This window comes from Chenopodium quinoa, unplaced genomic scaffold (genome assembly GCF_001683475.1).
Source record: "Chenopodium quinoa cultivar QQ74 unplaced genomic scaffold, ASM168347v1, whole genome shotgun sequence".
NCBI lineage: Eukaryota > Viridiplantae > Streptophyta > Magnoliopsida > Caryophyllales > Amaranthaceae > Chenopodium > Chenopodium quinoa.
In genome coordinates this window covers 4,952,048-4,979,466 of record NW_018743175.1, presented here as the reverse complement: position 1 = coordinate 4,979,466, position 27,419 = coordinate 4,952,048, and the positions used below count along the sequence as shown (strand labels likewise).

The window sequence follows — 27,419 nt, the reverse complement described above, 5'->3', positions numbered from 1 at the left end:
TCATCACTTCATTAGAAGTTAGAACTTGATATTTCATTAATTGCTTTTTGACATTTGTTGGCTTTATTTTTGGATAATCAAACCCAAAAAACAGGTTTGGAGTAATTAAGCCCATAAAAAATTGCAAATTAAAGCCCAAATCACTAGGCCCAAAAAATTGCAGTGTGGTTTGATTTAGTGAACTGTTAAACATCGCCCGCAAATTCCTACATAAAGCCCACAAAATAAGAGTGAAATGACACTTTTGCCCTCAAACTAAAAAACACAATTTCTCTCTCTACTCTCTACTTCCACTTTCTCTCTCTAAATTATTTCCAGAGCTATGTCGAGGCGGCCCGGCAAGGAAGTGGCGGCACCGGCGGTGGGCGGAAGGCGGTTTGCCGGCCAGAAGGTAATTTTTTAAATTTTTGTAATTTTTTTTTAAAAAAAAAAAACCTCCGGCGACGGTGGGGCGCCAAGGCGAGACGCCACCACCACGGAGGAAGCGCCTAGGCAAGACGCCCATACGGTGGTGGCGGCGCCTAGCCCAGACGCCACTACCACGGCGGCGGCGCATAGGCTAGGCGCCACGGCCGTGGTAGTGGCGTCTGGGCTAGGCGCCGCCACCACCGTACGGGCGTCTTGCCTAGGCGCCTCCTTCTCTTTTTTTTTTTTAAAATTTTTTTTTTGTTTTTTTTTAATTTTAAATTTTTTTTTCGAATTTTTTTTTTTTTTTTAAAAAATTTGTTTTTCTTTTTTTTAAATTGTATGTTCCCTTTTTTTTATCTTTTTTTTTAAAATTTTGTTTTTTTATTTGTTTTAATTTTATGTTCTATTTTTTAAAAAAAAAAAAAAAATTGTTTCTGGTTTTAATTTTTAATTTTATGTTCCTATGTATTTTTTTTTTTTTTTGAATTATATTTTCGTATGTAAAAAAATTATAAGTTCCCTTTTTTTTTATAAATTTTCTTTAAAATTTTGATGTTCTTCTTTTTTTAAGTTTTTGCAATTTTAAATTTTTTAAGTTTTGTTAGTTTTTTGTTTTTGGTTTTTTCTTTGCATTTTTGATTTTTTGTTTTTGTTTATGTTTTTCATTTTTTAGTTTGTTGTTTATATTTTTTGTTTTTGGTTATATATTTTGTTTTTGGTATATTGTTTTGTTCATATTTATATTTTTTTATGTTTATATTTATATTTTTTATGTTTTTATTTATATTGTGTTGTTTATATTTTTATTTTTTATGTTTATAATTTTATTTCCGTTACTTGTTTATTTGCTTTTGTGTTTATTTTCGTCCTTTTTTGTATTTATATTTTTTGTTTTTGGTAATATTTTTTGTTTTTGTTTTTGTTTATGTTTGTTTTTTTTTTGTTTGTAGTTTATATTTTTTGTTTTTGGTATATGTTTATGTTTATATTTCTTATGTTTATATGTATATTGTCTTGTATATATTTATATTTTTTATGTTTATAATTTTATTTTCGTGACTTGTTTATTTGCTTTTGTGTTTATTTTCGACTTTTTTTAATTTGTTTTCGTTATTATGTTTCGTTATTTACTTGGAGTTAGGCATCGCAATTTGGACCTGGTGCGGGGAAGAGTATTGACGTCGTGAGGAGTACGATCTACTCAATGGAGAGCTCGGGGCCCAGACACGTTAGATCCCGTGGTATTTCGGCCTCGGCCCGCAGAGAACGGGTGCACTGTTCTGCGGACGATCAAGATGATGATGATGATGAGGAGGAGGAGGAGGAGGAGGTCGAGGACGAGGATGATGCAGATGAGGATGTCGACGATCAGAGTGGACCATATGATGATTACGGTCCATTCAGTCAGAGGCTTGATGATACGTATGAGACGCATAGGGTAGATGTGCGTAAGGGTCGAGATGGTAGGTTTGTTAGTAGATCTGGCACATCATCTGCGTCCACTGTGTCTGCGGGTAGCAGAAAACGGTCGAGGGCCGTTAATGATTCTTGGATGGTGAGGGGTGAGGTGGCCGGGGGACCTATAGACGGGAGTGTGATTCCTAGCTTTTTAGGACACATCGCTACCCGTATTTGGGAGGACCAGGAGAGGGCTTTGGATACAGGCATTTTGAAATGCCAAACCCGGGAAAAGACTTGTAGGTTTTTGTGTAGCTGGGCTGATGCTTGGCCGGAGGAGAGCGAGATGGTCGGGCGATTGAGGGGCACTAGAGTGAGTCACCTTCCTACCACCATGCACGACAGGATTGACTGGACGCTGATCACGGCTTTCGTTGAGCGATGGCAGCCGGATACGAACTCGTTCCACCTTCCGTTCGGTGAGATGACGATCATGTTGCATGACGTCGAGGCCATCCTTGGGATTCCCGTGGAGGGAAACCGAGCATCTGTCGTCACTGATGCGGATCAGGCAGATTTACTAGCGGAGCTGTTGGCGGTGGATAGGGCTGCGCTGTACACATCGGCACTTGGTGTGTGGGATCACGGCGGCGTTAAGATCGCAGCCGTCTTGCAGCGATGTTTGCACCCTACGGCACGTAGGACGCAGGACACACAGCTGGCTGCATATGTTTTTCTTCTTCTCGGGTGTACCTTGTTTCCGGATAAGAGCGGGAACAAGCTCAGGCCACGCGACATAGTTGACGCGTGTGAGCCCGACAGAGTAGGCCAGTTTTCTTGGGGGTCGGCTACGCTGGCGTATCTGTATCGCCAGTTAGGATTCTCGAGCCGGGCTGATGCAGCAGGTATCACTGGATGTCTGACGTTGTTACAGACCTGGATATACGAGTATTTTCCTGCGTTTCGACCACACCGCGACCCGGTTCCCATTGGTGATGGCCAGCCACGTGCCTGTGCGTGGAGTCCGCGTGTCGAGAAGAAGTCCGTTGACCGTCTGCGCTAGTTCTTGATGTCGTTCCTCTGAGTATCAATAGCCTTGTTTATTCTCTCGAACAGTGTATCCAGAGCAGCCGTGGAAGAATCAATCCAGTCCTTCAAAGCTCTATGAGCGCTCTCGACTCTGCATGTCGTAGTGTTCCCAAAATGAAGAACTTGGTTCGTCCAATATTTGACAAACTTTTCCCTCTGAGGTACCCACTGGTGCATCACATAGTCTACGATTGGCGGGCACCACTTGTACGCATCCTTGAAGTTTTCCAAGGCTCGATCGTACTCTGCCTCTGTGGTAGCTTGCATGATCTTCCGCCACTTACCATTTACCAATGTCTCTGCTGTTACTAAATTCTTGTTGAAAAGATTGTAGGCTTTGACTTTCACGCAGTTGTTGATGTGCCATGTGCACAGTAAATGGCTCGACTCCGGAAACAGCTCCGCTATAGGGGCAAAAAGACCTCCCTCACAATCACTTACGATGGCCGATGGCTGTACATTTGGGCCGATGTAGTTTCTCAACTTTTCCAACACCCAACGGTAACTCGCAGCCGTCTCATCCTTCATGACTGCATAACCAATCAGAAAGTTCTGGTTCGTTGGAGCCATCCCAACCATCTCAACCAGTGGGAACTTGTACTTGTTTGTCTTGTACGTTGAATCGATCAAAATCACAGATGGCCAAGACGAAATCATATCAGCACAATCAGGATGGACAAGGAACAAATGAGTTACCTCCGATGTGTCTTCGTCAGATTCAAACCAGTAAAGGTAACCACGTGCTTGTGCCTGGTGCAGAAGCTGCTGTATAGGGTTCCTTCCCTCTGACCGTTCAAACCTCAATTTCTGTCTGACGTTGTAGATGTGTCTTCGGTTTGGCTGGTCTTCGGGGAATTTCTCTAACACAGACGCTAATATTTTAGCGGGCTTCACTTGAGCATCACTCATTTCTTTTACAACTAGTTTCGCAGCTGGACTTAGGCCGCTTAACTGCCGATGCCCCACTTTGTATGCTATCAGCTCATGGTTGTGATATCCCCATTTGCCGTAACCCTTCACTTCCCAACCGTCACGCCTTTGATGTTGTCGAACCTTAACTCGGAACTGACACCCACAACCTTTCCGCTTTGAGTCAAACCGAATCGCTTTACTGAAATCTCGTTCTTCTCTTTTGCGATAACGGTCGCATCTCAAAATGCGATCCATTCTACCATCCCGTTGAGATTTATGAGTTGCTACTACTAAACAAAAGCCTGATCTAATTGCAACCTGTTTTGCCCAATCAATCGCTTGTTGAGCATCTTCGAACAGGCCATCATGTACAAAAATCCCACTGTAATCATTTCCGTCTCCACCATAATCCTGTAACAATAACATATAACATATAAATATAATTACATTAAGATTAAATTAATACACTTAACACAAAATTATCACAAACGCAATTTCTAAATTTTAAATTTCTAAATATCATTTTTATATTTAACGCATAATACCCTAAATTAAAAAATAAAAAAAAAAAAAAAAAAAATAAAAACAAACAAAAATAAAAACAAACAAACAAATAAAAAAAAAAACAAAAACAAAAAAAAAAAAAAAAAAAAGGGGATTAAATTAAAAAATAAAAAAAAAATAATAAAAAAAAAATATATATTCCCCTAGTGGCGCCTGGCCAGGACGCCGGAGCCACGGCCTGGGCGCCTGGTCAGGACGCCGGAGCCACGGCCTGGGCGCCTGGTCAGGACGTCGCCGCCATGGTGGCGGCGTCCTGGCCAGGCGCCCTGGCCGTGGCTCCGGCGTCCTGGCCACGCGCCACTACCATGGTCGAGGCTTCTCCACCAGGCGCCGTTACCACGGTGGCGGCGTCCTGGCTAGGCGCCACAACCACGGCATGGCCTTTTGGCTAGGCGCCAGCCACCATTTCGTCCTTACGATGCGTTACGAACCTCGTTTTCCGATGACGACGGCGATTCTCCGGTGATCCTCGGCGATCCGGTGCTGCTCTACATTTTTTTAGTGCGAAAAATTTATCTTCGGTTAAAATTATAAAAAGGGCAAATTTGTCAAAAAATTATAAAATGTGGGCTTTATGTAGAGATTTGCGGGCGATGAATAACAAGTCCCTTGATTTATACATGGTTCTGTGAAATTGGGTGTCTAGATTAGGTTCGGTGAAATCGGGTTGGATCAGGTCTATTTTAAACTTGAGTCATACTAAATTATTGAATCACGAGTTAAAATCTGAATTAGAGACTTTACGAGTTGGTCATGTGAGATTTTGACACCATATACGAGTTCTTCGTGTTCCTTTTAAGGATTTCCAACTGAATCTAATTTGATTTTATTTTTTATTTTTTTGCTATCGCTCTAATCGTTGGTATAGATGTTTTATATACAAATAGTCATTGTTTTGTTTGCTATTTGTGACTTGAAATAAAGGAGATCAGAGCTAACGAAGAATTGACTTTAAATGCACATATCTTTCAATTTAGAAATGGTCTTAAGGTGATTTAAGTAGAAGGCTATAACTTGTTGCAATAGCTATCCAATAAATGACCATATCCCCATTCATGATAAGTTCGAGAAAAGTTATGATCATCTTACGAAGAGTTGTTCGAAGTTGAAAACTTCTTCCAAAAAGTTCACCGAGCATCTATTTGCTCATATTTCTGTTCTATCCTACGTCTGTTTCTTATGTTTGGTATGGGTCATGACATATATATTATGTTATTCCTTGGTGGGTAATTTTGGTTTTTTGAGTTCCTTGTGTTATCAAAGTAACTATTAAGGTATTACAATAAAGGATGCGTATGAAAAGCCACTAGCCTGACCCTTAGGGGGTGCAGGCTAAGCAACCGCACAAGCCCCAAATTTATTTGGGGCCTTATACTAATGCTCCATTATAGTATGTTTGTTACAAATAAAGATGGGTATGTTTTGAGGAAATCCTCCTCTAGAATGAAGGTTAGGTTTCACACTTTTTATTTTTTCCCCTACTCAAAATCAATGCATTTATACGAGGGTTTAGATCAAATTTGATAGTCGCTAGTTTATCTTTCATTTCATTAACAAAAGGTAGAAGCCACCAAGCCGAAACCAAGATGTAATTGATCACTTTTGAGAGAGATTTGTAAGAGGAAAACTATTGTATCTGATTCATTGTATGAAACTAATGAAAGCCAATAAGAAAATTCTATTTCTTTTGTTTTAGTGGAGTAGTTTCACATTGACCGAACCACATATATTTGTTTTTTCATCTTATCACTTTTATTTATAATAGCTTTGTTACATTTTGTTGTTTATCTTCCGCATAAATCAAACACCATATTTAAATTAATCAATCCTCTAATTGTAAACCGATATGATCGAATGTATAAGTGTTTGAATACTACTCCGTATTAATCCAGAAACATCTTAAACTTTTAAAATTACCTTAACTATCACAAATTTTTTGAGTTAAAAATGGCTAGATGTGACACAATATTTTTTTTTTTTTTGGTGAACTAGATGTGACACTATGACCGTACATGCATTTCATTAAAGTACTCGTAACAATCACTTTGAAATATTAATGGGTGTTTAAGGTAGTTTTAATTAATTTTTAAACTCAATCAAGGCATCAACTTTCACTAAATTAACCAAAAGTAAACGAAAATCTTATCGCCGCCCTTTGATTTTTATTCGCAGCTTTTCAACTCGCTAGCAATTCCCACAATTTTGAAAATTAAATTACTCGAAAACAAGAATAATAACTACAAATACAATACACAAACTTACTACAATGAAGAATCAACAGCAACAACACTCCAAAGTTTTCTTCTTTAAGCAACCTCTCCCCTACCTTTCACTTCATCTTCTTCCTTCTTTCTCTCTTCTCAACCATTAATTTATTTTTCAAAGAATTCCTTGTTCTTATTAATGTGAGTTATTAGCTTTAATTCAAAGCAAGAAACTTTAAAAATGGTGGGTATTTTTTCTAAGTTTTCTAGCAGCAAATCTGGGCACCGAAGAACGCAAAGCGCTATTGTGAGTTAAATTAGTTTTCTGGGGTTGCATGATTTTCTAAAATTAGGAACTTTTTTTGTTTAATTTGATTGTGAATTTTGTATGAATACTTTGTGTGGTAAGTAACCTAATATGATTTGAATAGGTGAACTGTCTATTTTACTGTTGTGTATAGATGATTTTGTTCTTTGTTTTTACTGTTTTGTTTGACTATTTTAAGTTGATTTTGTGGGATTTTCTTATTGTGGTTGATTTGGTCAGTTTTGTATGTTTCCTTTTTGATCTGACTTTTTTTTATTGGCTTCCTTAGATCTAGGCGTGAATTGGGTAGTTGAGAATTTTTGATTTTGGGCAATATTCATCCTTTTTACCTGGGTTTCTATAAGGTTCATTGTTGACATAATTGGTCAGTTCGCTTGGTTTCTGTGGTCTTGAGTTTTCTGGAGAAATATAACCAGGTTTAGTCATGTATCTTATTGTCCTTTTAGATCATTGAGTCATATAGTATCCAAAATTGTGTCCAAAATCTTTATTGGGTTGTCTTTAATCATGTCTAGAACCTGCTTTTGGTGTGTTTTTGCCAAGGATTGGTGTGCTTCATTGTTATTGGTATTGCTCTTCAAGTTCATGCTGCTTGTAGTTAATTGTCGTAAGTTCGATGCTTGCTGATTGCTGATTGTGATTTTATTTTCGCGTTTTTCTTATGTGAATGGACACAGGATGCAAGGGAGGTCTCAGCCCCGATTCCAGAAGACACGGTGGCCGAGGTTGCACAGCCAGTTGCTCATGGTATAGATGTAGGTGTAGAATTTAAACCTGTTGAACATCCAGTTGAGCCTCTTGACAATGATAAACCGGTCCAGTGCCCATTGCCAGAACCTTCTATTCTAAATGTAAGTTTTTACTCATATTTGATTATCCCCATATTTTCATACTTCTTTGCTTGTAGTCTTACAATATCCCTTGTCTTAATTGGCTTCTGTACTAGATTATTGGATTTCATTGCTTGGTGCTTGTAGGATAGTCCTTTTGATTGTCACTCATGTGTCCAACTTATTTGTTAAGAAATTAAAATTGGTACGATACTATTAGCTGCTTTGGACTATAGGTGTGAGAAAGTAATAGGTGGTGGACAATTACATTAAGATAGAATCGTCTCATATTCGTACTAGGGAGGGAAAAGAGGATGTTCTCTTTGGTCTCTGCCTTTGAAATATATGGCAGGGAGGTCCTTCGAGTCTCAACTTCCAAGCAAGCATGTTGAAATTAACTTCTTTCAGATGCATTGTTTGAGTATCGCTACAATAAAATGCATCTAGGTCATTAATATAAAAAAAATAGGTGTATTATTAGCGGTAGTTTGCATCTTGAGTAGTTAGATTACTATTCTTAAACAGGGGAATGTGGATGATCGCCTGAAAAATAACCTCTTCCATCGGATGAAAGCCTATGTAGTATGTAGGTGCAAGCAGTATATCGAAAAACCAATGGCAGCATATTGAGTGTTTCTATGGCAAACTGAATGTTAAAATGTCCATGTTAGTACCTTAGAAATCAAAGGCAGTTCAGTGTAGTAGATTTTCTCAGTGAATATTGACCATTTTAAGTCCTATCACCTTTGGTACTAGCTTACCAGGTGTTGATATACTTTATACCCGTGGTTGTTGTCCTAAAAATTGTTGCTCGAGCTTAGAAATGTATGCCTTCTTTATGGTGGCAGTGTGACTCTTCTTCTAACAGTATCAAGCTATATGCCTGCATTTTCTTAGTAACTTTTGGTTGAACTAAACTGCTACTGTGAATTGGGCATTGCCTTCAATCTGAAGTTGAGCTATTATGTTAACTGTATTCACTTGCTAGAAAAAATAGATCTGCCAACTCTACTCTCAGGTTCCCTACTTATTCTTCTTAACTTTAACAAGCTGTGTGAGCATCACACCATTTCTCCATATAATAATTCAATAAATTTCTTATATGAGCTAACGGTGAAGAAATCACAGATAAGCTGCTCAGTCATAATTAGTTATTAGCGATCAAATTCTTGAGCATAGTTTTTTATGTAGAGGGATGGTTTTATATTTTAATCATTGTCTTAATCTTTGTCAAGATTCAAAAGCCCGCTATTGGAATAGCACCAATTGCTGAACAGTTGAGGTAAAGGATGAAAGCATCTTGCTCTTCATCAAGAGTTCAAGACTGCATAAAAATCATTCTATTTCTGTAATCAGATATATTCTTCTCAGTATGTATTTTCTTATTATTGTTGTTGCACATTAATTAACCAACCAACTTTTCTGTTGCATTAAGCGTGCAACAAGTGCTAATTTTACATATTTTTAGTTGACCAAGAATGGTAATGAGGTGGATGTCCATATTGATTATTATATCTTCAGAAAGAAGCCCATAATCTGTTGCTCATTAGCTGGAATTGTTGTACCATTCTGCTGTACTTATCTTTGTTTATTAATAAAATCGGCATTGTATCTCAATTTTTTAGTCTTTCTGATGTTGTATTGTTCTACTTTTTAAAATGCTGGGCTTCATGAACCTAGTATAGCTAGAAGAAATATGTACTTTTCTTAGTTGCTTGTAACTTCCATGCCCTATTATATTAGTGCCATAGGCTGTGAAGTAGCGTTTAATTTTAGAACTTAGAAGAACCAATTCTCACATATAATATGAATTGTCATCGTTAGTGGCTTAATGACCTCACGAGTATGCCAGTAATTGGTGATATTTCTTCTGTGATCTGTATTCTCCCTTTGCCTTCATGAACACCTTCAAACTTTTGTGAACAAAGAAACTCCTCATTTAATGTGTCATATCTGTAACTTGAATTGGATGGAATTTATTGAATTAAAGATAACACAATGTAATTATATGTGGTACATGTGATATGGCTGGCTTTACATTTAAGCAAGTGGTCCATAGTCCACACCTGGTGAAAGTAGAATCATTGGGACAGGATTTTATTAAAGTTGGTAGACCACTTCTGGTCGTTTTGCTAGTCATTTTCATTTCTGGGAGTAGCTATCGGTTGTTTTTTTTTTTTTTTTTTTTTTTTTTTTTGGCTAGACATAACCTGAAAAATAGGGCACACTAATTTGTAATTACAGTGAAAATTTCAGTATCTTCTTTGCTAGTAAGTAGAACTTATTAATTACAAGTTTATTTTTATCACCCAAAAGAAACTTGGCTGTAGCTTCGAATGACCTGTGGTTCATAGACTCTGTAAGACTCCGTACGAAGTGTTGGAATCTACCATGGGTTACTGCTGATAGGTGTCAAAGAAAGAATTTTATGAAAGTTTTGCATATTTCCAGGCCTAATATAAGTGTCTAATCCCCACGACCGTGATCAAGTTGAATTGAGGTGAAAGAAAAAGCCTGTGTGACAATTATTGTATCTGCTGCTGTAATACCAATATTTTGTAGCTCAAGTTTGTATGATATCCCATTTATGGATAATCTTATGGTGAATAAATAGGATGGAAGAATATGGAAGGAGCGAGTTTCTGCTGCTCATGTGCGGAGAAGATCTGACTTGCCGCTCAGGACAGAAGGGTCAGCGGGTGATTCCGAAGCATCTGCTGGTTCAAATTCGCGGCCTGCTCGTCAAAATCGCATGATGCTACCATCAATAAGTGCACCTGAACATAACCTTGTTAATTTGCTAGAAGAATGCAAGGCCTCTGGGATCTTATAGGTATATATATGATGTTACATCTACTGGAATTCACTTGTGGCTCTTATAATATTTTGAAAATCAATACTGAAACGACCACTGTGAATTCACATCATTTGAATGTGAAGGAGCTGGTTCCCTGTGATCCATGAAATTTTGTTGTCGATTTGTCAAACAAAACGTACAAGTCCTCAATGAAGCTGGCATCAATGCTTAATTTGTATCTACTACTGTATTGGAATGTGGAGCTCATTTTTAATAATATATCTGTGAAAATTTATTATTGTACGAGCAAATGTTGTTATGCATCTTCATATTTTCGAGGACCTTGTTTAGTTATGTTATTATGTCCGGAAAGGAAGGAAAAAAGAAGAAAAGAAAAGGCAAGGGATGGAGTCTAGTACTTTGGTGTTTTGGTTTATATTAGTAAGAGTTGAAACCATTGCTTTATCAGCGGATTTGCTTTTCACAAAGAATATTGTGTTGTCTTTCTTTGCGCTTGAAGCCTGTTGATTCAAGAGGGTTTAAAAAGACAGGGTGGTACATAGGAGTCTTTCGAACACTTTCTACCCTTCAGTGGATTGGTGGAATTACATTGTTACGCTGCTTAACTTGAGCCTATGCCATCTATATTATGTGAAATACTAGACGACGATTCTTGAATTGATGCATTTGATCTAATTAGGCTGTTAACTTCACCCTGCTCTGTTATACACCAAAAACATCTTTGGATGCTGGAGTGGTGCTGATGATGATATTTTTTTAAGACTTGAGTTTGGGATGGTCTTCTTCTAAGATGGCGCTCTTAAGCCAAATTTTATGTCCCAAATTGATACTCTAGGATATATGCATTTTGATTCTATTATTTTCCTTGTCTTTATCAGTCGACACAAGTAAGCCAAATAAACCCACCTGATTAACTTGCTTGTCTTTATCAGTATTGCCAAGGTTTTAATTCGGAAGATCATAGTTGGAACCTAGGGTTGCTTGTGCCTAAAAAGTTGACATAACACCCGATATCCTGCATCCATGTTCGAGGGCTATTAGGTTGATCCCTGAAACTGGATGCAGGTTTTTAGGGGTTATTGGGTAGGAAAAAAGGATGAATCCACCCTCAGCTCCTCAAGGATGGGTTTACGCGTACTCAATGTATTCCATTATAAGAGGGTAAACACAGGGTCTACGATTCTATGATCGAGGAAGGGTAACTGAAAAAACTCATGACTGAATCGCGTTTCCTAGTACTTATATGAAGTGTAATTGAGGAAATGCCTGTGACTGAATCGTGTTTTTTACTCTGTAGTATATAAGAAAATACCATCTGACTTTATTGGTTTGTAAGATTGTTTATAGGTCAATGGATACTGAGAAGTTTGAACAGAAATGTTGGATTTTCAAGCAGTTAAGTCAGCTACTTTGTGCTGCATAATTTTACTTTTCCTGTTGTTTATTCAAGTTTTTAATGTGTCATTCTCGTTTGACGACTGATGTTGAATTAAAGACTGCTGCCAAAAGGTTTAACAGAAGATGTAAACAACAGATAAATAACCGAGAAATCGCGAAGCAGAATTTGATTCGAGCACAAAAACTGCCGGAAACTTTACAAGTATATAATTACAAATCACAAAAAGAGAAAGAAGCTAAAGGAGAGGGGAAGAATAAGGCCATGATGACAGTATATTCATGTGGCTGCAGCAAAGCTAGATTGACGACCTCAGGATCTTCAGAGGGTTTTCGACTGTCACGACTGATGGAACCACTAGGTGCTTCCGGTGTCCTCGAGAGCTCCCATGGTTCACCCATGACTTCTTGTGCCATTCGCGGTGATGGTGGAACTTCCGAACATGGTGTCGTACACTATGAGTCCTTGGATGAGCTGTTGCTGAAGTGCTGCTTATCAGCAAGAACAACACAAGAAGAGCAGATAAAAGAATCAGAGTTTTAGACTTTCCCATACTTTATGTGATATGGGTATGTTTTGAAAGTTGCTAGGAAACAATAAGTGGATGTTTGGCTTGTAGGAAAGGAGAGCTTATATAGTGTAAACTTTGCTTTAAAAATAATTCACATTATTATTAATAAAATTTTGTCTACTACTTTTGACTTTTCCAATAAATTGGTTGATTAAAGTCCTCAAATTCTGTTTCTTAGGCGAGTATTATAATGTCGACTGTGTGGATTATGTCGACTATTCGTCCAAAGGCCAAGGCTACTTCCCGTTAGACTTTGTCTCTAATTAGCAAATCAAAGAGAAGTTGAATTTTGATTCCAACTGTGTGTACCCATATTTAAATTAGGGGCGAGGTGGCGGGGAAGATCAAGATGCCATACTACAAGTAGTTTAAACTCAAACATGAAGTTCTTGTCAAAAAAAAAAAAACTCACCACATGAAGTTAGCGTGTTTTTGCATAGTATTCTCACCTTAGTAAAAAGGTGACTAAAATTATATGCACGCTAAACTCCAATAAAATTAGCTTATTCTCACATAGTATTGTCAATGATATTTTTCATGAACCGAACCAATAAAATTACCGTGCTCTTGCTTAGTATTTTTAATGTTTCATAAATTGAACCGAGTTTGTGCTATTTTTATAAACTTAATGCGATTTATTTTAAGTTTATTTTTAAATTTGGCGATTCTACTGTTTATGAGTAAACCGGTTGTTGAAGTTCGTTAACCATTTTCATCTTTCATTTGGATGAAGGGGGTAGGTTATATTTTGGTGGAATTGGTTGTAACTAGCTCCATTGTTCGTTATAATTCTTGCTTTTAGGATTAGATTAGATTAAGATATTGATTAAATAATAAATACTAGTACGTAGTACTAAGATACAAGACTGATGACTTAAGTCACCTATCTACCAATAATGGCAGCGTGTTGTATTAAAACTCCTTTTTGGAAATTCATAATAATTAACAACATTGAGCTAGACGTTGCTTTGATTTGAAATTATTGACTTTTTAAAATTAAAATTAGGCTTTATTCATTTAGTAAAGTAGCCGTTGTTGTTCATAATTATGTGGGGTGTAGGGCTATATATTGTTGCTGTTGTAGGGTTGATGCACATAATTGAGAAATCTTTTAGGTTGAAGGTTATCCATAACGGTGGTGACTCTAAACTAGGGTCTAGAAGAGAGGAGAGCAACAATTGAGATTTTGTGGTAGAACTATAAAGGCTTAATACTCGTATTAAAGGAACGATGGTAGAACTATAAAGGCTTAATATTAAAGAAACGGTGGTAGAACTATAAAGGGTTAATATTGAGAATGAGGGATAATAGCTTAACTGGTTAAAGCTTTTTTTTCGATTTTAGGGAATTTTAGGATTGATTCTTATCTCCCGCTATTGTGGCTCTTTAAACACATGATATATATATAAAAAATAAAGGGTTCATATTAAAGGAACAATGACGTTATATTGTGAAGGTTATTGAATTAGTCAATAATCTTGAGGTAGTCTAGTCTTCCACTTCGACTTGATAAATATGGTTTCTCTTTTATTTGAACCCAATCCCCAATTAATTTGTGAAAAATTAAGAGTGTGGTCTAAAGAGATATCATGAGTATGAAATCCGTGTATCTTATTAATTATTATCGTTAAATGAACACAAAGTGAAGGTTTTTTGTTAAAAAAAACTCTTCATTGGTAAATAAGCCTTTGGTGATGAACAATTATGTTGACTCATGTATGGTTTTAGTAAAACAATAATATACTCTAAACTTGTAAAAAGTAGTTGAGCAAGAAATTTGGGAGACAAGTGGTTACTTTAACGTAGAATTTCAAAAAGATTTGTCAAAGGCTTGTTCAACAAAAGTAGCTGTTGTAATACTTGTTAGTTGTTATATGTAAAATCACATATCGAACAACCAATTAAAACTACTACTACATAGAATGGTGAATAAACAAATTACAAACATACATCCTACCTCTTGTAAGCAATTACTTTTAAATCTACTTCTACCCCAAACTCAAATTTTTTAATCCTTTTTCAAAACTCCACTTTTTAAATCATTAATAACCACATCACCGTAAAACAAAATTTCATGTCTTCATCTATCACCTCTTTCACTATCACGTACTCCGTAGAAAGTAATACACAATAAGTTAATCATGTCAAAACTTCAAAAGTTATCATATATTTTAAAAGCTATCATCGAACACGACCTAAAACTACGAAAACTAAAACTACAAAAACCACCAATTGTGGAGCATAGACAGGTAATAAGTCCAATTATAAGATACTTTGTGCCTTAAACTATTAATCCCTTGAATTTGACCTTTTGTTTAATTCATCAAAACCCAAACCAACCCCACAAACTACACTATCTTTTAGCCCTAAGAAACAATCAACAGCCCATATATAAGCCCAACCCAAAAAATCAACAACCCATCTAAAAGCCCAACCCAAACCAAAAGACTCTTTTTTTTTTATGCACATACCCGCATATTATTACATGCATCCTTATGCAGCTATTTTAGCTGCAACAGCATGAAAATCAGCTTCTACTGCATGAAATGCAGCCCAGACGCAGCCCATTAAACTCAACTATAACGTTCTTCGCGCGTTTCTGCTTTCCTTTTTCAAATTTTTTGTTTTCTTTTTTCAAATATTCTCTCTTCACTTTTCTTTCCTGGAATAAGTTTGATCCAAATTTTCATCATAGTTTCGATCAAAATTTTCCTCATAATTTTCTTCTCCTCTGTTTTTTCTCCTTTGTTCTTCATTTTCTCTCTCCTCTGTTTTTTTTTAACTTTTCACTTTGATTTACTTTTCCGATTGAACCATGGAATTAGTTGTTATCCTCGAAGAGATCGTCAATGCAGGTTAGTGTTTTGTTTTTTTGATTTGTAATTAGGTTTTTTTTAGGTTAGCTTCAATTGTAATTGTATTTTGTTTAATTTCTTCATCTTGACTCAAGATAGAAGGATTTGAAGCATCCTTCCATTTCTTTTCAAATTCCTCCCATGGTATGAACATATAGTACAAATATATGAACATAAGGTATTTAATTATGAACACTAGAAAATTAAAGAAAAATAAAATAAAATGGTTATGAAACATACGCATTATAAATATTAAAAATATGAACATATGCATTAAAATTGTGAATACATGTATTTTAGAAAATGAACATACGCATTCAAAATATGAACATATGTATTGGTTCCCTGAAGTGAACATATACATTTCAAAAAGTGAACATATGCATAAAAAAATGAACATATGCATTTAAGAAAGTGAACATAAGCATTTAAAATATGAACATATGCATTGGTTCCCTGAAAGTGAACATATGCATTTCAGAAAGTGAACATATGCATAAAAAATATGAACATATGCATTTTAGAAAGTGAAAATAAGCATTTAAAATATGAACATATTTTATGAACATTAATACTTAAGAATACTTATCATGTGAACAACAAATATTTATATTATGAACATTTCAAAACATTTTATAAGCATAAGGTATCAAAGTAACACAGAGGAGAGAGAATGAACTTTGTTTGATTGTTAGAGAGTAAAAATCACAAGGAGGAGAAATTAAATTCAGAAATTAAATTTTGAAATGACTAAAAGGTTTTCTTTTTTTAAAAAAATGGCGGTTGGAAAGCGACGGTTTTTATGTAAAATTTGTGTGGGTGGTTGCGTTGTTGTTTGGGTCGCGTTTACAATTAAGCTTCTTTACTATGCCGGTATTACAACCATTTTAGGTGCACAAGGATGCATGTAAGACCAAGCACAAACCAAAAAGCCTTAAACATTCTTTTCTTTTTGCACAAGAAACTCGTGAATTTTAATTTTTTGCAACATTAATTACTTATTTTAGAAAAACAAAAAGTAACAATAAAAATCGTTTAGGTTAGGCCTTCAAGTTTCGTACGACTCTTTCTCTCTCCTCCCAGTGCTCGGTGGTTTCCTTATTTTCTGCGCATTTTTACTTGTTCATTCATTTTTCTCTTTCACTTACTTCCCAGAAAATTTTTCACAGCAGAGAGAAACTAGAGAGAGAAACCTCAACTATGTCGGCGCTTCAGTACTTGGATACTCTCAGAAGCGCGCATCCTGAGCTCGCTGAATGGTACAATACTCTCGCAGATCTGTACCAGAAGAAGTTATGGCATCAGCTTACTCTCGAGCTTGAGAAGTTCGTCGCACTCGCGGTTTTCCAGGTTTGTTGATTTTTGACTTTGGTTGATTTTTTGATTGTTTTGTTTTTGTTGTTGTCGATTTTGTTTGGAATTGTTGTTGATTTCGATGTAATTTTGTTGCGGTTTGCTGATTTGGATTAGATTTTGCGGAATTTAGGGTTTTGTGATTTGTAGGGTTAATTTTTGTGAGGTTAGGGTTTTGAGGGATTGATCTCAGGGAGGATTTGAACTCAATTAGGGTTTTGTAGCTTGAATTGGTTATTTTGAGATGTGATGATAATTGAAGAATGTATTGGGAAATGGTGGGAATTGGATTTATCGGTGTGGTTGGTCTGTGGAATTAGTTGTGTTACTTGTGTGTGACTGTGTGAAAGCGGGAAAGGAGATGGTTCTTGGGCAATCTACTTACACCATTGATATTAATCGGATTACTCGGGCCAGATTTTGTGATACGATTCTAATTGGCATGAGATACTACCTTAATTACATGGGACAGGGCTTTCAAATATATTAATTTGATCGGGTTCTGGATGCATGTGGCTAGAAGGAAGCCATATTATATATTGTGAGCTCCATTGTTTCGGAGTTCTATCACAATGTTGGGTGGACTGAGCTGAGTATTATGGGACTGACCCTATTTGAAATCTAACGTTGCATTGCTAATGTTGGATGAACCGAGCTGAGTAAAATAGAGTTGCACGGGTTTGCTATTTGAAATCTAATTATGTTGCATTGCTACTGTTTTTGCTAATATTAGCTGAGTAAAGTATAATTGCCCTGTTGACATGTCTTAATGGTTTTATGGGCTGAAGGAGTTTTTTTTGTCTACTAAGTTGGTTTCAGATAGAATCATAGACTCATGGAATTTGCATGTATTCCTTGGAATTGGGTATAAGGATTAGCGGATATTTGATGTGGATCCAAGGTTTAGGTATGCTTGTTTCGGAGAGTTTATTTGTCCTCTTGATCCACTGTGGTATTGTCATTATTGTTTGCAAATGCTAAATTGGTACTTTGAATAGGAACAGAGACCAATTACTTAAGTAGGCCAAGCTGTTGTATTTCACTATCTTGTTCTGTGGAGGATCCTTATTTTATTTGACGGTCAAGTGTTCTTTTTCTCTCATATTCGACAACTTGAGTTGGGTTCATTTTCACTCGTATTCGACAACTTGAGTTGGGTATGGGCATGTGTCTAGGTGTGAAAATTGACCATCTTGTATTATTTTTGGTTCTAAAATGAAACGTTCCGTATCCAGGATTCGAGTTCCCACACATATAGTTGAGGTGAAAGGATAGTCAAAGTAACATTGTATTATCTTTTTGTTTCTACTTAGCGCTGGTATATGGAGAACTAGGTTCATTAGTGCAGAAATTTTGGATGCAGTAGTTAAATTTATCTTAATGGTCACGTCAAGCTGTTAAATCCTGTATAGTTTACTCATGTTATCTATTGTTAGTATCTTTAAACAATATGCATGTCTGTAGAAATTCTTTCTGTACAATATTTTAGAGAGAATCATTGAGATTGGTATGTGGAAGCTTGTCGGCTTCTAAATGAAATCAATTCAATTTGCTTTGCAGTGATGCTTGACTATATAAGGTCCTCAAGAACAAATATTTGCATAAAGATTCACTGTGGATGACTGGATGTAATCATTTATCATTTATGTAGAAAATTTCCATAAAAAACGAGGCCTATTATTATCGCTGTTGATCTCTTACTTTACCCCAGTCAGCAGGATTTTTATTTCTTGGTATGATCAGACAAATAGAAACAACCTTATTTTTATTTAGACGGTCACAAATAATCAAATATACACATGGTCAACCTTTTAAATGAGTAGGGCTTGGGCACAATTTTCTATATCAAACTGGTGTAACACATGATGATGTGGGGAATGGCTGAATTTTATGCATTGGTTGTGCAAGCATGTGAATGCTTGATTGGGAAGATAACATTAGCCTATTGCAAATTTACTTTTATAGGGCCAGAATATAGGGCTTTCAGTACTCAACTTCCATTTCATCAAGATGACACAAGCTATTTAGTTTACAATGTCTATTGCTACATGGTAATCTGAACCAGTGTAGGCAGTGTTGCCTGATTCGGCAGTACGAGGTGTGTGGGTGCACAATTATCTACCTAGTACTGTTAAAGTGTTAATTTAGACGAAATTGTACCACATTCAAGTATTAAATCACCTTTTTTGGTTTGTGCATGGAATCTGTCCTCCCTCTTCATATCTGGTGGAAGACATTTCTGTCAAAAAATCTGATTATAATAAACTCTCAAGGTATGAGAAAGACGTAGATTAAAAAATCATATATGCAAGAAGTTGAATACTGAGGAGGACAGTAATGTATTATATTTTGTAGAATCTCTTTATTCAATCTACATTCCACAGTTCATTTTTTTCTATTATGATCCAGGCTGTTTTTATTTGATCACATAGCTTTCTTGATGTTTTCCTGTAACGCCTCTGGTTTATTCTATGCAGGCCGGTGATGCCCTGATACAGTTATATCACAATTTCATCACAGACTTTGAGACAAAGATAAATCTCCTTAAGCTTGCTCATTTTGCTGTCATAGTATCTCGACAGTATGCGGAGAAAGAAGCAGCTATTGGTTATCTTGAAGGAGTGATTGAAAAGCTTCAGGCTACACGAGAATCACGTATAGAGGAGCCTGTCCTCTATATAAAGATGCAGATGGCTTTGTTTAAGCTTGAGCAAGGGGAACAAAAAGAATGCAAGAAGATATTGGAAGATGGAAAAACCACACTTGACAGTATGACCGATATTGATCCATCAGTTTATGCTAGTTTTTATTGGGTCTCATCTCAGTACCATAAAGCACGCCAGGAGTTTGCTGAGTTCTACAAGAATGCTCTCCTTTATCTTGCTTACACATCAGTGGAGTCTCTATCTGAATCATTCAAGCTGGTAACTTTTTTTTGTTTGATTTGCATCTTTTCAGGTGTTTTTTTTTTGTCAAATCCTTCATTGCTTCTGTATTATATTTCTAGGCTGGGTTTTGACAAGTAAACTTGATCAATCTTTTGGAAAATTTGAACTTTGGGTCCTGATTTTTGGATCTATCAAGAATGTCTATTCAATCTATGAATATTGTTCCAAGATCTGAATCCATACTCAGTAGCTGTCATAATTTCCGATCTCTGCATGCAAGTCCTACTGTCTTAGTATGTAGGATTTTCTTGTCAGAGCTATTGGTGACATATAGTTTTTAACAAAGATGTAGCTGTGTTGGTTGAACTGGATAGTCAGCTGTGAAAGTTTGTATAATATCAATTTGATTGTTGTGTTTCTAAGCATAACGAATTTAATGCCCCCTCCCAAAATGCTTAATAGGGTGATCACTTGGGTTTGAATGAAAATCACAAACTTATGTTAAGCTTTTGAAACCCTCTTAGTTGGAGGTGTGGTTAATGGACTCAATGCTGTATGCTGGGAGTTACTCGATTGAAGGTGCAATGTAGCATTGAAGTTGACAAAGTTGATGGTTTCTTTGATGGGTGATTATAGGTCATACATTGGTACTTAAATGTTTTCTTTTGTTGCTGCTAAGGTGAGTTGGGGAAGTAATATATATGGTTGGACTTTGAATGACATGCCAATGCATGTATGGCTGTTTTGATGTTGATGAGAATGGGAAGATAGGTTTGACAGGAATGTGTTGGCGGTAATTTATGAAAAAAAAAAACTCCCTTTTCTGGGTGTGGACTGTTTAGTTTTTCTAATCTCTCTCCATTTACACTACTAAGCATATTTCGACATCATTTTCGAATATGTCCTTGTTTCAGTGAACTTATTATTCGTTCTTTTCGTTTACCTATTTATATATTTAATTATTTATTTTCCATATACGTCTAGGACTTGGCTTTTGATCTTTCATTGTCTGCTCTGTTGGGAGAGAATATCTACAACTTTGGGGAGCTTCTTGCCCATCCAATTGTAAGTCTCCTTTACCTAGAATTTTTATTTTATTTTTATATGCTGGTTGCTCTTTGTTGTTTGTCTTGATGGACCTATGATTATTGCTGTCTTACATAAGTTCATGCTTGCAACTTATTGACGGATGATTCTTTTCTAATGCTGGTATGTCTCTTTGGTTCCTGTGCTCATGTATAAATTAACACCTACTTCCTCCGGGTTTTTTTTTAGTTGCAACAGTTTGACTTTTATACTATTCACGTGTTCCACTTTGACTAGCTTTGATAATTTATATCTATGGAAAAATATAGTCATGTGAGATCTTGTTAGATTCGTCTCGATTTATACTATTTTAATATCAAATGTTTATAATTTTTACATATTGGTAATAAAAGATATTAACGATTGAAATCATGCATGGACAAGCGTGAAAAGAGAAGTGTTGCAACTATAAAGAAACAGAGGAAGTATTATTTTTGCAATCAAGATTGGCAATTTTATTGATCATGGTTTTATTTAAAAACAATATGTACTTTATCTCGAAATGCATATCACCCCCTAAAAAACAGTTTTCATCATAGAAAATTAGAAAGCTTCCAACAAGGATGACATGTGGTGAGTTGAGATTCTAGGATCACATTTATTTTCAAGATGGCTAGATTGATACAATTACATTTCGTTTTAGGAAACAAGGAATTACTGTCTTTAATGGATGGAAATTTCACATTCGTTCTGGGCCAATGTTATATATTTGTTACAGTGAAAGAAAGTTTGGGTATTATCAAGTCTATATTTGTGTAGCCAATTTTACAATTTTTTCTTTTTCTTATCAAGTCTATGTATGTGTAGCCGGTTTTACATTTTGTCGTTTTCTTTTCAACTCTATGTACGTCATTTTTCTCTCTCTATATATATATGAAGGTTTTTATAGTTTTTAATTTTGTATAATGTTGCACCTAATCTTATTTTCCTACCAAAAAGAGTTATACCTGTATCATCTCTTCATTTGTGGACACAAAATTATATGGAGTAAGTTGTAGCCTTGTCGGTCATTCACTGTATTTAAAAACACTCTTGTATGCATGGAAGTACAGGTCATTCTCTTTATGTTGCCTGGTGGTGCTTAAGGTGCAACAATACCTCTAGGATCATGTTTTAGTTACTTTCATCTGGTGATATATATGTAAATATCGCTGTCTTTGCACTTCATTGGCACACAATTCATTATCATTTAGGTTGCATGTTGTCAGGGATTCAGTAACTGATAGGAGAAGCCCTTCCTTTTTTTTTTTCTTTTATTTATTTATTTATTTTTATTATTATTTTTTTTTTTAATAACAAAATGTCATATGAAATAGTTATTCTTAGAGCTTATTTTTAATCTGCTTTGTCTAATATATCATGTATTTTGATGATATCTTTAATCAAAGAGAAAACATGTGCCTTGTTTTGGCGAGGCTTGTTTCTTCACTCGTCTCCTATCTTATGCTTAGGCTCTATTGCTCCTTTTGCCTGACTTTGCCTCATGCCTTTAATGATATTGATGTGTCGTTTTAATGTTGCTAAGCATCACATATGGATATCTCTATCTCGTTCGCTTTATATGCTGCTTCTTGCTTGCAGAGTTTCATTGGAATGTTTCCCATCGATAATTCTATGTATGGTCATTGACTTGATGTTTTTATGTCTAATATGATCTGATAAATATTCTGTCCCTTCCCTCAGTTAAAGTCTCTTCTTGGGACAAAGGTTGAGTGGCTTTACTATATTCTGCAAGCATTTAACACCGGCGACCTGATTCGGTATCAAGAACTATGCAATGTGCACAAAGATGCTTTGAATGCACAACCAGCTTTGGTTGCTAATGAAAGGAAACTTTTGGAGAAGATTAATATTCTCTGCTTGATGGAAATCATCTTCAAGTATGTCATAGTAATTGATAAAATTTTAGTGTTGATTTTATATTACTATATTTGAAGTGGTCTTGTTGATTTTACAGTCTCAGCATGGCAATTTGATTTATTTAATTACTTTGCAGCCGACCTGCAGAAGACAGGACAATTCCCTTGAAGGTCATCGCAGAGCGCACTAGGCTGTCTATTGAAGATGTTGAGTATCTTCTCATGAAGAGCCTCTCTGTAAGTTGTGTTTTAACTTTTAGCATTTTATACATTTCACTGTTCATGGAGACCTTTGTGGTTATATCTATGTTCATCTTGATATGCGAGATCCTGTCTATGCTGTCATAATTTTGTGTGTTTGTAATTGTTACTCCTATAGCTTGCAAGTGAAAACTGATAAGTGATTATAACTAATAACCTGCTAATGAAAAGTGATTATAACTAATAACTAATAACTTGCAAGTGAGAAGTGATTGCCTTTCACCATAAGTTATCAGTGAGAAGGAATCATCTTCAGAAGAACATATAAATCATTTACTACAACAATATGTTCAAATATGTTCATTTTGGGGCCAATAAGGACCAATTAAGTTCATTTTATAACTACAATAAGCTCTAATAAGCTCAAATAAAGTAAATATAGGTAAGAGAGATCACACCCTTTATTTGCTATCCCCCCTGTGAAAAAATGTGTGGAGTGCCTAACTTAAAGGTAGAGGAAAATCTTTTTGCATAGGGAATTTTAACTTTGCAGGACATCACAAATTGGTAGATGGTGACTTGTCCGAAGTCTTTGTAGTCTGGATCTTTGAGAATCATACTTCATCTATTGATTGCAGAACTACTGTTTAGTAGCTTTATATAGAATAAAATTTCAAGTCCCATGTACGTTTCATGAAATGAGCGGGAATTATGCATTTAGAAAGAAATTTGTGGATCTCCTACAATTTCTGTGAGTATTAATTAACTTTTACTTTTTTTTTTTTTTTTACTCTCTTTATTTTTGTAAAAAACTTTGGGGCAATCTCTTAAATTCACTCAACATCCTACCCAGAGGTTAATTGTCACAGATAAAAAAAGGCGAGGTATACCTTGAATAAGTCCTCAATGTCAAGGGTAATTAATTGCTTTGGGGGAGGGGCTGGGCTTTTGCTATTCTTTTTCTGCCAACCGCTGCCTTTAGAAATAATAAGCTTCTGTCTTCTGGAGTAGTTCACCACTTTCAATGTTGGCCAAAGGTTTCTTGTAGATTATTCTAGTTTAGACTATTAAATTGCCTATTTGTTGCATCTATTTCCTGTTATTCCATCAGTGTTTTAGAAACTGAAAATCTACCAGTTCTGGTAGATCGTCAATATAAGGCTGCTAATTCTTTTGCCCTTCACTGTGAACTCCGAATGACTTTGGATACAGGTTCATCTTATTGAGGGGATCATTGATCAAGTTGAGGGGACAGTTCATGTATCCTGGGTGCAACCGAGAGTTTTAGGGATTCCACAAATCACGTCCTTGCGTGACAGGCTGGATAGTTGGTTGGGCAAAGTACACACTGCCTTATTATCCGTTGAGGCTGAAACACCAGATCTAGTTGCTTCGTAATTTTTAGGTTCTCATATTTGTCTCCTGTAACGGATACTTAGTGCACGAACAGATGGGAAAGGATGCCTATTATTAGAGAGTGACAGAGGTTATCTGGGCTTAAACTTTTGTATGCATCTTTTCAAGTGTTTTGTTCGTCGGTCTTGATTCATTTTTCCTGGAGCAAATCTTTCTCCTTGTACTTCCTCTATTTGAGGTGTTTGATCTGCTTAATGAGACTAAGAGAGGGGGTTGAATCATTTCAAGCACATCTCAAATGTGCTTTCATAGTGTTTAAATATTAGTATGTACTTCAGGTTCTCAACTTCTATTGAACAACTGTCATTCACATTTGAGGTGATGGCTTTTCTGCTCGTTGCAACAGTATAATCTCATCTTCGGTGCTTGTGTTTAGTCATTAACAATATATTATCTTGGTTTGCTTTACCAGCTAAATTAGTTTCTCTGTGTTATTAACACAATTCTTTAACTATTATACCCTTCCATTTGGTAGCTCTTATATAGCAATTAAAACGATAACAAAAGCTTAAATTCTTCATCATTGGAGATTTGGAGGAAATTAATTGCTTGAAATGAACTCTTATTGCCTTTGGTTGTACTTCAGAAAACACAATTTACCTCTGTTGTTTACAGTCACAAGATTACTTGGTGTTCAAAGAAACAGAAGTCCTTGGCTCGTTCCTCAATCGAAGATGAGTATAGGTCTTTCACTGGAACCACTGAAATCATGTGGATTCATAATCTTGTGAGTGAGTTGGAAGTTAAACTAACTCATACAATGGTTACTTACTATGACAACCCTAGTGCCATTTATCTAAGTGCTAATCCATTCTTCCACTCGATGAAACATCTAGCTACAGCATTTTACTTTATTCGTGAGTGAATACAAGGAACCTTATGAGTCACGTTTCAACCGGAGATTAGGTTGCAACCTTCCTCACCAAACCACTAGCCAGGCCACACTTAGATGTCTTATCCATCTTATATGAACATGATAAAGATGATATCAAAGATACACCTTGATATTATCTTATCCTGTAATCTTCTCTATGTAAATATAATACCTGGCTGTTCACAATAACTTTTGGTAAAGAAAATTATTTCTGTCCTAATTTGCTCGTGCATATCTTTAGATAATTACTCTTGTAATATATAATGTAAATGCTTCTACTTGAAATATTACACCACTACTTATTTCTCTCAACACACACCCACACACAAGTAAAAATGGCCATTGGCAGTAGTCGTTTTGAAGGCGGTTGTAAAAAGGCTAGAAGCTTCACATTACAGCTCCTAGCGGGGCGGTTCTTCATGGCATTTACAACTATCATAATCCTCTCCTTCATTGGTACCTCCTATATATTTGGTCTATACTCGGGTGAAATCAAAACTACACTTGGGTATGATCAAGCCACCCTTAATCTCCTTAGTTTCTTCAAAGACCTTGGTGCTAATGTTAGTGTCCACACCGGTCTCATCATGGAGGTGGCCCCACCATGGGTGATCCTCTCACTTGGTGCCGTGGTTAACTTTTTTGGCTACTTCATGATCTGGCTATCGGTCACTCACAAGATCTTCCGCCCTCCGGTTTGGCTAATGTGTCTATACATCACTATTGGGGCTAACTCCTTAGGGTTTGCCAACACCGGCGCTATAGTACCTTGTATCAAGAATTTCCCTGAGAATCGAGGTGTTGTGATCGGGATTTTGAAGTCATATATTGGTTTAGGTGGGGCTGTTATGGCTCAATTATACCATGCACTTTACGGTAATGATACCACAGCTGATGGGGTGATCTTACTCATCGCTTGGCTACCCGCACTAATTTTGTTGCTCTTTGCATTTAGTGTTCGAGTCCTTAAGTTTGCTGGTCATAGACAAATCAAAAGAGAGAAGAAATTTTTTAATGGCATCCTTTACATCTCTCTAGCCCTCGCGGGGTTCATCTTGGTTATGATCATAGTGCAAAAACAAGTCGAGTTCAGCAAAACAGGTTATGGTATGAGTTGTGTTGTCATCATGCTTCTCCTCGTACTCCCTATCTCCCTAGTCTTTAGAGAAGAGTTATATAATTCTTCAAAAGCTATGCTCGAAATGAATAGTAATACTCGAGCTCCCTCCAATACTCTATCTGAGGTAAAAGTCACGCCTGGTAACGATAAATCTCCATCAACGAATCAATCCGCTAGTAATAGTAATAGTAATAGTAATAGTAATAGCGATGTAGACCATACAAAAAAAGTGTCATGTTTCCAAGATGTATTTAGCCCTCCGGTTCTGGGGGAAGACCACACCATCTTACAGGCCACGTTTAGTATCGAAATGATGATATTGTTCCTTGCTACAATGTGTGGCATAGGAGGGAACCTAACCACAATAGACAATTTAGGCCAAATTGGTACATCATTAGGGTACCCTAAAAAAACCCTTAGCACTTTTGTGTCCTTAATTGGTATATGGCAATATTTAGGGCGTGTGTTAGGAGGACTCATCTCGGAGCACTTGTTAAAATACAAGTGGCCTAGGCCTGCTTGTCTCACTGTCATCCTCTTTACCTCGTGCATTGCTCATCTTCTCATAGCCTTCAACGCGCCATATGGCCTCTATATAGCATCGGTTGTCATGGCATTTTGCTTTGGTGCTGAGGTGACCTACCTCTACTCTATCATATCTGAGCTCTTTGGGCTCAAGCACTATGCTACGTTGTACAATTACGGCTCATTGGCTGGTCCATTAGGGTCGTACATTTTTAGTGTGAGAGTCGCGGGGCATTTGTATGACAAGGAGGGATTGAGACAACTCAAGGTGTTAGAGCCAACGAGGAAGCATGGGGAGGAGTTGAAGTGCAGAGGAGTCAAGTGCTACCAGTTGGCCTACATTATAATTGCGGCAGCTACGTTCTTCACCGCCCTTGTGTCTTTGATTCTTGTTGCTAGAACAAGGAAGTTTTACAAGGGGGATATTTACAAGAAGTTCCAAGAAGATGAGAATAATGTGACATTAAGAGTGGGTTCTGGCAGGAAGGAAGAAGAGATCAATTAATTTATTTTACTGTAGTTGATTTTTCATTTGTTTGTATACTTGCTATAATATACTTCGTATATTTGTGTATCGATTGGATAAATATAGTAATTGTACGGTCCTTGATTTGATTTCGGGTGCTGAGTGCTACTGTTTAAAACTTTAACCAACTAAACTAGTTAGTATATATTTACAGATATCATTTAATTTGAGGTGTTTATTAAAGATAGAACCCATTTG

General features: G+C 36.3%; 3 protein-coding genes across 4 annotated transcripts; all 3 read left to right on the top strand.

The window, feature by feature from the left end:
* Positions 1-6,447: 6,447 nt before the first annotated feature.
* Positions 6,448-10,833, top strand: LOC110732674. Of its 2 annotated transcripts, none has more exons than XM_021912644.1 (3): positions 6,448-6,882; positions 7,581-7,754; positions 10,348-10,833. In XM_021912644.1, the coding sequence occupies exons 1-3, from the start codon at positions 6,817-6,819 to the stop codon at positions 10,564-10,566; spliced, it is 459 nt and encodes a 152-aa protein (XP_021768336.1). In that variant the 5' UTR covers positions 6,448-6,816; the 3' UTR covers positions 10,567-10,833. The 2 variants fall into 2 exon arrangements, with proteins under 2 accessions (XP_021768336.1, XP_021768337.1); XM_021912645.1 differs by lacking the exon at positions 6,448-6,882 and adding an exon at positions 6,933-7,470.
* A 5,580-nt stretch (positions 10,834-16,413) lies between these two features.
* On the top strand, positions 16,414-24,593 carry LOC110732673 (26S proteasome non-ATPase regulatory subunit 13 homolog B). The gene is made up of 6 exons (XM_021912643.1): positions 16,414-16,723; positions 19,204-19,650; positions 20,599-20,679; positions 22,384-22,580; positions 22,697-22,796; positions 23,973-24,593. Exons 1-6 carry the CDS (start codon positions 16,574-16,576, stop codon positions 24,156-24,158), a joined length of 1,161 nt encoding a protein of 386 aa, XP_021768335.1. The 5' UTR covers positions 16,414-16,573; the 3' UTR covers positions 24,159-24,593.
* A 792-nt stretch (positions 24,594-25,385) lies between these two features.
* LOC110732201 (protein NUCLEAR FUSION DEFECTIVE 4-like) lies at positions 25,386-27,298 on the top strand. The gene is made up of 2 exons (XM_021912121.1): positions 25,386-26,305; positions 26,366-27,298. The coding sequence occupies exons 1-2, from the start codon at positions 25,386-25,388 to the stop codon at positions 27,198-27,200; spliced, it is 1,755 nt and encodes a 584-aa protein (XP_021767813.1). The 3' UTR covers positions 27,201-27,298.
* Positions 27,299-27,419: the final 121 nt, after the last annotated feature.

What these genes read in the sequence shown, in the direction of transcription:
- LOC110732673 (XM_021912643.1), top strand. Translation starts at nt 16,574, where the DNA reads ATGTCGGCGCTTCAGTACTTGGATACTCTCAGAAGCGCGCATCCTGAG. An exon ending in TTGATGGAAATCATCTTCAA is followed by an intron (nt 22,581 to 22,696) that starts GTATGTCATAGT and finishes ATTACTTTGCAG; the next exon opens with CCGACCTGCAGAAGACAGGA. An exon ending in TTCTCATGAAGAGCCTCTCT is followed by an intron (nt 22,797 to 23,972) that starts GTAAGTTGTGTT and finishes CTTTGGATACAG; the next exon opens with GTTCATCTTATTGAGGGGAT.
- LOC110732674 (XM_021912644.1), top strand. Translation starts at nt 6,817, where the DNA reads ATGGTGGGTATTTTTTCTAAGTTTTCTAGCAGCAAATCTGGGCACCGA. An exon ending in GAAGAACGCAAAGCGCTATT is followed by an intron (nt 6,883 to 7,580) that starts GTGAGTTAAATT and finishes GAATGGACACAG; the next exon opens with GATGCAAGGGAGGTCTCAGC. An exon ending in CAGAACCTTCTATTCTAAAT is followed by an intron (nt 7,755 to 10,347) that starts GTAAGTTTTTAC and finishes GTGAATAAATAG; the next exon opens with GATGGAAGAATATGGAAGGA.
- LOC110732201 (XM_021912121.1), top strand. Translation starts at nt 25,386, where the DNA reads ATGGCCATTGGCAGTAGTCGTTTTGAAGGCGGTTGTAAAAAGGCTAGA. An exon ending in CTATCTGAGGTAAAAGTCAC is followed by an intron (nt 26,306 to 26,365) that starts GCCTGGTAACGA and finishes TAATAGTAATAG; the next exon opens with TAATAGTAATAGCGATGTAG.